This window comes from Triticum urartu, chromosome 7 (genome assembly GCF_003073215.2).
Source record: "Triticum urartu cultivar G1812 chromosome 7, Tu2.1, whole genome shotgun sequence".
Classification (NCBI taxonomy): domain Eukaryota; kingdom Viridiplantae; phylum Streptophyta; class Magnoliopsida; order Poales; family Poaceae; genus Triticum; species Triticum urartu.
Window position 1 is genome coordinate 480,003,425 of NC_053028.1, and position 11,959 is coordinate 480,015,383.

The following is an 11,959-nucleotide window of genomic DNA, read 5'->3' on the forward strand; positions in this document are numbered from 1 at the left end:
GTAGGATTTTTTTTGAAATTACAGCGTTCCCCAACAAGTGGCACCATAATCTTCATGATAGAGAGTCTCCTATTTTGTCACTTTCATATACTAGTGGGAATTTTTCATTATAGAACTTGGCATGTATATTCTAATGATGGGCTTCCTCAAATTCCCTAGGTCTTGAGCAAACAAGTTGGATGCACACCCACTTAGTTTCTTTTTGAGCCTTCATACACTTATAGTTTTAGTGCATCCGTTGCATGGCAATCCCTACCCACTCACATTGATATCTATTGATGGGAATCTCCATAGCCCGTTGATACGCCTAGTTGATGTGAGACTATCTTTTCCTTTTTGTCTTCTCCACCACCACCATTCTATTCCACCTATAGTGCTATGTTCATGGCTCATGCTCATGTATTGCGTGAAGATTGAAAACACAAAAAATATGAAACAATTGCTTGGCTTGTCATCGGGGGTGTGCATGATTAAATATTTTGTGTGATGAAGATAGAGCATAGCCAGACTATATGATTTTGTAGGGATAACTTTCTTTGGCCATGTAATTTTAAGAAGACATGATTGCTTTATTAGTATGCTTGAAGTATTATTGTTTTTATGTCAATGTTAAACTTTCGTATTGAATATTTCGGATCTGAACATTCATGCTATAATAAAGAAAATTACATTGATAATTATGTTAGGTAGCATTCTACATCAAAAATTCTGTTTTTATCATTTACCTACTCAAGGACGAGCAGGAATTAAGCTTGGGGATGCTTGATACGTCTCCAACGTATCTATAATTTTTTATTGTTCCATGCTATTACATTATCTATTTTGGATGTTTAATGGGCTTTAATATGCTCTTTTATATTATTTTTGGGACTAACCTATTAACCGGAGGCCCAGTGCCAGTCTCTAATTTTTTTTGCCTATTTTAGAGTCTCACAGAAAAGGAATACCAAACGAAGTCCAAATGGAATGAAACCTTCGTGATAATCTTTCTTAGACCGAAAGCAATCCAGAAGACTTGGAGTCGAAGTATAAAACTCCATGAGCCGGCCACGAGGCAGGAGGGCGCGCCCAGGGGGGTAGGCCTGCCCCCACCCTTGTGGGCCCCTCGAAGCTCCACCGACGCACTTCTTTCGCCTATATATACTCTTATACTGTAGAAGCATCACAGAGAGCCACGAAACCACTTTTCCACCGCCGCAATCTTATGTACCCGTCAGATCCCATCTTGGGGCCTTTTCCGGCAATCTGCCGGAGGGGGAATCGATCACGGAGGGCTTCTACATCAACATCACTGCCTCTCCGATGAAGCGTGAATAGTTTACTACGGACCTTCGGGTCCATAGTTATTAGCTAGATGGCTTCTTCGCTCTCTTTGATTCTTAATACAAAGTTCTCCTCGATGTTCTTGGAGATCTATTTGATGTAATACTATTTTGCGGTGTGTTTGCCGAGATCCGATGAATTGTGGGTTTATGAACAAGATTATCTATGAATATTATTTGGTTCTTCTCTGAATTCTTATATGCATGATTTGATATCTTTGCAAGTCTCTTCGAATTATCGGTTTAGTTTGGCCTACTAGATTGATCTTTCTTGCAATGGGAGAAGTGCTTAGCTTTGGGTTCAGTCTTGCGGTCTCCTTTCCCAGTGACAGTAGGGATAGCAAGGCACGTATTGTATTGTTGCCATCGAGGATAAAAATATAGGTTTATATCATATTGCTTGAGTTTATCCCTCTACATCATGTCATCTTGGTTAATGCGTTACTCTGTTCTTATGAACTTAATACTCTAGATGCATGTTGGATAGCGGTCGATGTGTGAAACAATCTCTACTATTAAATCTCTATTTTAAAGGAGGATCGAACGTCGTGATGGTTCCACCTCCTTCTTCCCACCTACGACAACCATCTTCCCCCTCGCACGATCCCTCGCGTGAAAAAAATCTAGGGGAAAAACCCAGTGACGGTAAAACTCTCACGTCGCGCGCGCGAGGGCCACGATCGCACCACACCAAAAAAAGGCAGCTCAGCCCACGTACAAGATTCATCCAACAGCCGACCCACTCGCGCACGTCCCACACCCCTATCTCCCCCAACCCCCAACCCCCTCTCGATCCCATCTCTCTCGCAAATTTTTTTTGGCAACGCCGGCCTCCTCTTTCATCTCCCATGACGACCATAGGAAAGGGTAGGTAGATCCATCTCGCCCACTTCTTCCTGCCGTCGCCATCATCCTCCAGTCGTCCATGCTAGCTTCCGCAGCCCGTCGTACTCATCGCAGGTGGCGGCGGCCATTGGCAAGGGCTCGTTTGGAAGAGCAGGTGGCGTACAAGGTCGCGTTGAGGTCCAACGACCGGAATATTGGCTCCGTAGAGAACGCCGTCACAGGTGCGTCGATCTCAATCTTCTCCTCCATTGCCGTTGTCTTCATTACCTGTGCGTGTAGCAGGTGTGCTCTCACACTCACGAATTTTCAGTACGTGATGGGTTCTTTCTAATTCAGATCTTGCTTGCCTTATCGTGATATCTTCTTTGCCATGGTAAGCACACTAGAAGCCTCATAACTTTTGTTATGACATTATTAATGTTGTTTAGAAAGCAGTTTTAGTGAAGATCGAATGGTTTTTAGATTAAGTAGAAAATAAAGGAGTACTCTTCTGTAGTGTATTGTTGTTCAACTGAGACATATGCAGTGTGTTTGATGGCCGCAGGATAATTAAAGCCAAGGTAACGACTATACATTCACAATTCCTATAGTTATAAACAAGAAAAAAAAGATATAGGCAAGTACTATTGTTTTAGATGCCGGTAAAATGGACTAGAATTTCATGAGCTGTTTAGTCAGCATGCTACCGCTCATCAGTGGCGGAGGACCAAATTTTTTCGAGGTAGGGCAGCCGATACTACAGCACGTGAGACTTCCTCGCTGCTGGCCTCTAGCGCCACGGCTTGCGCCTCGACCGTCCAGTTTGGCATCCGGTACCAGCACTCCCGCTGCCTGCTGCTAGCCGCTAGCCCGCCGGGATTCGTGCGTGGTATGCGCCTGAGCTCGTGGTTTGTGTTCTGTTGTTCCTGTTCGTACCTTCGTGATGACTGGTCCGGTACGTCGTGTGTGTGTGTGTGTCGTATGTGCAGCTATCAGGCAAGGGCATGACCCAAGTCACAGCCCAACATCAAAGAGAACTCTTCCTTTCAGTTACTTATTGCACCTGTCATCTGTCGATCGAGCGTGTTTGCCGGAAATAAAGGTTCCGCCGGTGCTACCACTAATATCCTTGTACTGTAGTAGCTTCAGTATTTCTCCCACTTTTTCTGCTACATGTGTAAATGTAGTTACAATTGAGAAAGCGAGAAATATTTGTTTTGTGAAAAAAATTGACATATCTTTGTTATCTGGATATCAAATTTATTGCAAATTTTGCTGAATGCATCTTCATTTGAGAAAATGTGGACGGCCACAGGAGAAACATAAACTTTGTCATATAAAGTTGGAAGTGTTTAACTGCTCAAACTTTCTACTTTGCAAACAAATAAAGTGATGCAAGGTATTCAGATGTCTACGGTTGATGAGAATTTACATTGAGTTCAGCATTAAAGTATTTAATTGTTGCTTTTGTGATTGCTACTGTTTCATGGTTTCAGAAACATGTCTATTGTGGACTGTTTCATAGCTTATCTTTTCCAATCTTTTATCTACATATATCTACCTCATGTTAATGCACTATCAAAATTGTCTCATTAATTCTTGTCACTTTCTCAAATAAAAATTATCCTTTGCCTGGCATGCCCCTAATTATATAAACCCTGTCAAAATTCTAAATCTTATTTCATATGCAGAACTCGAAGAATTTCAAGAAAGATCATTGCTTCAAGGTTGGCAGCGGCCACAACATAATTGACATCAAAACTAGATTTGGGTCCTACATATCCGGTCTTGCTCGGTTATATTACTTTTTTCCATTCCGTTATATACCTATGTATATGATTGGTTTGCTACATGAGGTAGCAACGAAATCACCTGATACAAGGTCAAACTAAGTTTCTATTCCTACAATACTAGCTACTAGCCAACAATATGTGTTTATGACTCTCATCACAGAGTGATTAATCATAGTAAACTATGTGCCAGCTTATGTGAGTCCAATCGATCTATCTTTTACTGGCATTACCCATTGTGTAGATTGGGATTATCTGCACCAACCTTCATAGACTCCCAAAACTATCCTAGGATTATCAGTTTCTCAAACAATTGAAGTTGCAGCCTATGTGAAATCTTTATTGCCTGATATGGTAGCACTAACTATTTTTCTTTATTTTATGAATCACAGTCTAAGGGCTCAAAAGCAGTTGACCATTACCTGTCACAGTATACAAAACACCTATCTAATATTGGGGGAAATGTATGTATTTTCTCAAGCAGCTATGTGGATATAGGTCTTGCTGAAAATTTGTAACTGAGCTTGTAATCTTAACAATTGTTGTGGAACAGTCAGCTGATATGTTCATATGTGAATCATCCACCCAATTAGCTACAATGCTTTCCAAGGCCAGTACCATACCAACATTGGAGCCAAAAGAGCATGTGGTAACATCAAATGGTATCACCTTTCACATGACATTTTTTTTCATTCGAGTATGATTATCTGTGGATCTAGATTGGTTAAGTATGTTCTTGGTAGATTGGTCATTATTGAAACTACATAACATCGTTTTGTGCCTTTGCATTGCCCTTACTCTTGGAATGGCCTGACTTGATATTACCATTCTACTACTTTGCTTGTATTGTTGTCTTGTGTGCTCGTATTCTATAACATGGTCTTAAGAAGAGGAAGAGATTATGTTGCTAGAAAAAATCAATTTTCTTAATATGTAAAACCACATACAAAGCCAGAAATTGTTTCAAGAACTTCCCTACATTTGTAAGATGCTTCCAATAGTCACTATTGGTGATATAACCGCAAACTGCTACGGAATCTGGTATCATACTGAGGTTGGATGATATTTAAATGACCATTTTTTTCCTTCTATACTGTTGATGATCTCCTAATGCACAATATCAGAATTTTATTTTTCGCCATCTTCACCTATTTCCTATTGTTTCTATTCAATGTATGTTAATGCAAATTAATTCGAAGTAAATTATTCTTTGTAGCCAAATTGGAGACATACATAGGGTATGAAAATTTACGCAGAAGAGAAGGGCCCATCACTCCAGAGTCTAGGAAAGTTGGGTAAATGTAATCTTTTTATGGTACGTGATTTGATCTGGATCAAGTCTTACAGTATTAAACGTGGAATTTTGATTCAGTTTTAGAACTTTTTTGTGTTTGAAAATAATTAAACAGGAATTGAAAATAAGCATCAGTTTGCTTAGGCACTTAATAATATTATTTTGCTAGCAAGGTATTCATTTCCATCTTTATATATTCTGTTGTCATGTTTTTTTCCTATTTCTGCTGAACTGGACAACAGAATATATAAAGATGAAAAATATTGTGCTTCCCTATAGTTTTGTGTAGCAACGCAGTATGCGCGTGTTGGACTGTCCTATGGTGCCAATGGAGTCCCGCCGATGTTGTTCTTTACTTGGTGCACTTATAAAATGTTCTCCGAGTCTGACTTGAACAGTCCTGATATCATAATGGTGTTCCTTTGGTCTTTACAATTGGCTGATATTGTCTGCAAAGATTGAATGTAAATGAAGTTCTGATGTTGTGGTTTTGTTTGTAAGGATTATGCATAAAACAAGGGGCAAAGAAAACAAAATATATGCTCTTTAAAATTATTAATTGTTATCCATTTAAGTCTATAGTCTATCTGATAGCTTGGTTAAAAAGCATAAAAATGAGCAGTTGGTATTTTCACAACCATGGTTATGCTTGTTTGTATGCATTGAGCTGACCCAGAGTGCTCATATTATCATGGATGTTCTTGTGGAGCACTGGAAACTTGAAAAGTTCCAAACTTATGTTTCACCCTTAAAAGATGAAGGATATTCATCTATCCAAGTTTGACATGCTACTGTAAAAAATGCCAAAACAGTCAGTCTACCATATTTAGCTCATACTTCTTCGTACTTATTTCAGGAAAAATGCAAAACCAGTCAGCCATCATCCCTAACAGAGGGGCTAGCGCTCTTTATCTCTAATGTATAATCCTTTTATTTGGCGTTATTGCCATGCCGCTATAGCTAGTCTTTTGCTGTTCTCCTTTTCTTGTAACCAGTTGTACTTGGTTTTCTCTATCCTCATATCAATGAAAATGCAGCGTTGATTATGTTTCATCAAGAAAATGTACTCCCTCCGTTCTGAGCGCTTCAAGTAGATCTTAGTTAATACTCCCTCCGATCTATAATAAGGTTTGAACTAAAAGCACGACACTTATTATGGATCATAGGGAGTACAAGATAATCAGATAGATACCTGTCCTATGCGTATGCCATGTCCAACTATATTATTCTATGAGTACATTTGAAGCGAAATCAAATTTATTGTTTTTGGAATATTACATGTCTATATTTCCTATATTTGCGTGATCTTTGACATGCCTTATGTCTGCACTATATGAGATGATGAAAAGCATAAGGAGTTGTGGCAACGCACGGGCAGTCAACTAGTCTACTATTAAATCTACTATTAAAGCAGAATCGAACGTCGTGATGGTTCGACCTCCTTTCATCCTTTCCACGAGAGATCCCGCGCCGAAAAAATCGCTAGGAAAAGATCGGGCTCGCTTCCGCCCCTCTCTCGCTTCATGCGTTGAAAACTGAAAAATAAAAACGAAAAACTGAAACACCCGCGTCCCACGACCACGTCTTCTCCCAACCTCCTCGATCTCGAACCCCTCCATCTCTTGAGTCGTGACGCACCCACGATCCACCCAAGCATCTCCTAATCCACTCCCACAATCCCCCAAAGACATAGTCTCCCTCCCCCACCTTCCTCACTAAAGGGGGCATCTAGCTATGAGCACGAGGAGGGCAAGCGAAGGTGAGAGGTGCTCGTGGCAGAGTATGGGGAGGTGCGGCGCGGATTGCTGCTCGCAATCCTGCCACAGGGGAGATTCCCGGTAGCCACCACGCAGCTCTCGCTCCTCGTCGCGACTGCGTTGGTTGTGATGTGCCCGGCCCATGCGTCCATACCGTGTGGCTTTCTCCTCCATTGTCGTTCGCGGGCAGTGGATCGTTCGCGCTTTGCCATCGACTCGTCCTCCCTGCTCTCGCTCAGCCGCATCGTATTCGGGATCACCGGATTGACACACCTCTGGCCCTGCTCTGAGTGCATCCGCCTATGGTGGGATCCCGCCTTTGTGGGTGGCCATGTCTGCTTTACGCTGACACGCTGTCGTTTGGCTCGCAGTGCCTTCTCTCTGTACAGAGGTGAGGAGCTGCCCATCTCTGTACTATGAGATGTCGCCCTGCTATCCCCCTGTTCCGCCAATGACAATGTCTCCCCTGGCCGCCTGTCCCGCCCTTCCTTCAAATCGAGCCACTGCAGTCTGAAAGTAAGCTTCATCGTTGATTCATTTTTCTTTATGTTTCTGATTACATAGTGGTCTGAATGTCATGAGAGATCTTGTGGGTTCAATTATTAACTGAAGTGATGATGTCACTTCATATGAGTTTGGAGATCTGGGGAGTGCCAACCATTGGCGACTCATTTTATAATCTGTAGTATAATGTTTACTTAGTTTCTGAAGAGATTAAGGTATACGTTTATTTTATGTTGTGCCCATAAAGTGGTTCAAGAATTGCTCTTGTATAGAAGTGTAGACTAAAAATACAACGGATTAGCAGGCCACCATCGTGGTGGTGGGCGGCCATGTTTTAAGATCAAATGGTGAGGTAATATCGTATACTTGTACTTCATATGGTTACAACATTTACTTCATAGCCATGCTTGTTTTTGTCTTCTAGGCGGGCTCAGTTTGCATAGTCCTCGCCAATGACCATATCAGAGCCTGGATATAAGTAAACTTCTGGTTGGTATATTTTCTAGCTGTTTTACCTACCATTGTGCGTAATTTAAACTGGCACACCTGATTATGTTCTGTGGGTTTGCCCTCAGCTTGTAGGAATCCTGTTAGATACAAACAACCTTTCAAAGATGTGATCAGAAAAAGATTCAGAGGTAGTGCGATTGCTCTTGTTCGGTAGCTCTGAGCATAAGAGGCACGGATTATTTCAACAATGTAATGTACTACTCTTCATCTGACATTGATTTACATGCAGAACATGTATGGATAAGTTGCAAAATCTTTTAATAATAACAGTTGGCAACTTTGACATTTCTTTCGACCAGTGATGCTTACTCACAATGATCATTCTTTCTTCGAGTTCTTGGAGAACACCTATAGAAAGTCATCCACGGATGGTAAGTTTTCTCCATAATATCTTCACATGGTTCCTCGCCTATATTTTGGAAATTCTTTGCTTAAGTTACAGTATATTTATCCGTGTCTAAGATAAATTTGCAATATGCCCATTAAACTAAAACATCATTGATGACTTATTGCTGTTCAAATTAACTAGGTGATGGGTACAGTCCTCCAGAGCAAAAGCATTTAGTTTCAGGGATATCACAAGATGCCAAAAAGTCCAATTAAAGTATTTTGGTCATAAGACATGTAATAATCGACTTCTAAAAAATGAACTAGACGGCTAAAGTTTCTGGAAAGAACGCAGAGGTAACTTACCTGATAGCTAGGATTATATATTTAAGGGGTAAAGTTTGTTTTTTGGATTGCTTGAGGTAGGGCTACAAGGAACAAAGGAGTGGCACTTGGAGATGATGGGGGCCAAAAATCCACAAACCTCTACCTATAAGTGCTAACATAGTAGCAAAATTCAGATATATTAAGCAAGAACTTGGTAGATGGAGATAAGTACAACAAGGAGATCTCCCTTGCATCTTATGCAGTGTGGCAGATTTGGAAAGAAATAAGTGGAGATCTTTTTAGGCCAAAGAGATGGATCTAGAAGAGTTTCTTTTTGGCTGGGTGGAAGAGTTGGTTTCTGAAGTTATTTAGAATGTTAACCTCCCTTTGGAGTCATTTGGCACTTAGCCTTTGCTCCTGTACAACCGAGCTGACTTCTTGACATCCTTGAAATTTCTTTTCTACTTTTTCATCTTCTTATGTTGCCTCTTGGGTAAGCTTCAACCTGTTTCCTGTAGGAAAAATAAGATTGAAAAAGTATATTATTAGCCTGCATCAATTGCAAGCGTAACATGTGAGATTGTACACAATGATGGCCCTTTTGTATGGAAGAACAAGTGAGATGATTGCAGATTATTATACTTGAGATGATTGCAATAAGTAATCATAAGAAGAGCAATGCAAATCACATACGATTTTTGTACAATGCAAAAAAGGCAGCCTTAGTGTCATCACCATCCATCGCTAGGTCATACAAAAAATAGGTCTGACTTTAGTTCTACGTGAATTAATTTAGTTTGAGTAACAATGATGGGAAGAACCTAACATGGTTTAATCATTGAAGGTAGGCACCACACATGGCTTCCATCTTTGATTCATCATGGATTCATGGTCAACACTTCCAATCAATGATGACAGATGTTGTCGTTAGATGTCCAACGCTTCATTATCCATGTTTTAACCTGGGGCGCTTAGTGCATGACCATCATATGAAACCGATCGCAGCCCTGGTCATCACACTTCCATTATCTCACTAACCATATCATTATGACAATCTTAATGCTCGATCATGTGTACCTTTGTGATGTCGAGAGTCGTGATGCTACCATAAAAAGAGTCATGATGGAGATTTGGTGAAGCTTAAGAGAAGAAGAAACACGATGTGTGGAGTCAGAGACAGTTTGAGACGTAGGAGGAATCGATGCCTTGTCTTGTTCAAGGTTGGGTGTTTGATAAGGAAGCCTGCACTGGATGAAGGGGTTGGTCGGTTCCGTAGGACATGTTCGCCTTTTTCTGTTATATATATGTTTGGGTGCTTTGTATCACTACTTGATCTGGCTCCTCTCGGTAATTTATTCACACAAATCAAAGATAAGCTAGGGACCCAGTTTATTCACGCACAAGTGTTGTACGTGCCCCGAGAATGTAACATGCCAGCACACCTGTTGGTCACTATGGGTGCTGGGCTAGCTCAAGGCGAGCGACGTGAGTGGTTTCATAGCTATCCGGTGGATGTAACCCGTGATGTAACCGGCGTTTCAGCTGTGATTTAAATGGAATACCTGTGTTCCATCTAAAAAAATCTAAGGGTTTTTCGCAAAAAAAGCTCCTGGACTGGATGAAGAATATCAAAGGAATGTGTAGTGCGGCTCAAAAATATATGTGGTGTTGAAAGAGTGACGTGAGGATTTGACATTCATTTGGATGCAGTCTTAAACAACATGAGCATTTGCATTTTCATTTGTAGTAGAATAACAAGTCAATAGACTATTGCCTTTATTTATAGATTCTCTTGTTCCGTGGACTACAAATGCCATTCTCTATTTCCAGAAATGATTACTAATATTTCAGTAGATCTATAGATGGCAATGTTTCATTTCGGTTTCAGTTTGATTTATGCAATGTATCATCTTGTCCCGCTTTTTAAAACATAATTTGACATTACATGATGAGGGGTTAATATTTACAAAGTCTATTACTAATAGAAGATCCTTTTCCTAATAGAAGAGACCATGTTACTCTATATCCTGCTGTTTTGCTTCATGTCCTTACAAATTCTACATCATGTTAATGTTGGTAATGTTGTTTTTCTTTTACAGATTTTATAGGTGTAGAAAGAGTTTGTGCGAGAGACCGAGAGTGCAAGAGCGCCGGTGGTACAAGTTGGACGCATGGAAGATTTCAGCTCGTAATATTTGCTTCGAATTGTACACAAAGGTTCTTTATTTTGTTAACCCGAATAGATATTCCAGGGAATGTCATTCCATTTTTTATATGATCATACGCCATTCTTCTACTGCTGCAGTGCATCTCTTATAAGCGACACTGATTAAACTGTTATGAGCATCCTTTACTTTGCTGTAGTTTTCCTTGTGAAATGCTTTCCCTATAAAGAATTTGAATGACCAGTGGAGTACTTTCTCGAGAGAATTTCATTACATAGAACATCCATATCAAGAGATCTATTGTTTTCGGATTGACCATTGGATATCTCTTGATCTTATTGTGGGTCCACGGATTGCTGGTGTATTTAGCCGTCTTATCACTGAGATTTCACATTTAAATAATTAAATGAAGATCCATACAAGAAAAATCCATACGTGAAGTGTGATGTTGGTCTGTGGACGACAATCATCAGCTCATTCTTTGTATAGTCAATTTAGTTTATACTTACCGCATCTTTTTCATATAATATGTATGCGTATGACGTATAAATATATTTCTAGCGCTTGATGCATGTTTTGTACTCACCACATGGCCACACTATAAAAAGGAGAACGGAAAATAACGAGTAGAAACAGGGTTTTGGTATTTGCAGGTGATTTATTCCACCATGAATGTACTATATCCCTCAGATTTCTATTTTCACAAAGCCAAATCACCACAAAACAAATAACCAAGTTTAAGAAATATAAACTATGATTATATATCTTTATTATTAAAGGGTTGTTTGTGATGGAGGTACAATTAGCGTTATGTAGAAATCAATTTGAAGAAAGAAAACTAGGAAATCGTTGTCGCCATTTGGCTTCATGTGGCCGCGATGCTCCTGCCACAGATGGGTGGGGGCGGGGGGAGAGTATTACATATCAAGTGATATACACTAGAGATGAGGAGAGAGAGTATTATATACAATGCATGTGAAGGAGGGATGCGACCTACATAAACATGTGTCCATACACAAGGGCCGACATACGAGGACAATGATCCTCGTGATATTGATATCATCATGCGACATTTAGTTTAGAGCATCAGACATGCCTTCTCAGACCGAATCATGATGCCTCCTCTGTTTTTAGAGCA

The 11,959-nt window shown here is 40.2% G+C and overlaps 1 protein-coding gene across 25 annotated transcripts; it reads left to right on the plus strand.

Annotated features, from left to right (window-relative positions):
* Positions 1–2,023: 2,023 nt before the first annotated feature.
* LOC125520109 lies at positions 2,024–11,076 on the plus strand. 25 transcript variants are annotated; one of them, XR_007288463.1, is made up of 10 exons: positions 2,027–2,389; positions 2,505–2,541; positions 3,839–3,874; positions 4,330–4,401; positions 4,491–4,599; positions 5,154–5,252; positions 6,088–7,504; positions 7,917–7,981; positions 8,068–8,373; positions 10,756–11,076. XR_007288463.1 is itself a non-coding variant. In XM_048684931.1 (4 exons), the coding sequence occupies exons 1-4, from the start codon at positions 3,833–3,835 to the stop codon at positions 5,234–5,236; spliced, it is 306 nt and encodes a 101-aa protein (XP_048540888.1). In that variant the 5' UTR covers positions 2,046–3,832; the 3' UTR covers positions 5,237–5,253. The 25 variants fall into 25 exon arrangements, 1 of the variants encoding a protein (XP_048540888.1); XR_007288476.1 differs by lacking the exon at positions 4,330–4,401 and having other exon boundaries at positions 2,024–2,389; XR_007288471.1 differs by lacking the exon at positions 2,505–2,541.
* The last annotated feature ends 883 nt before the right edge of the window (positions 11,077–11,959 follow it).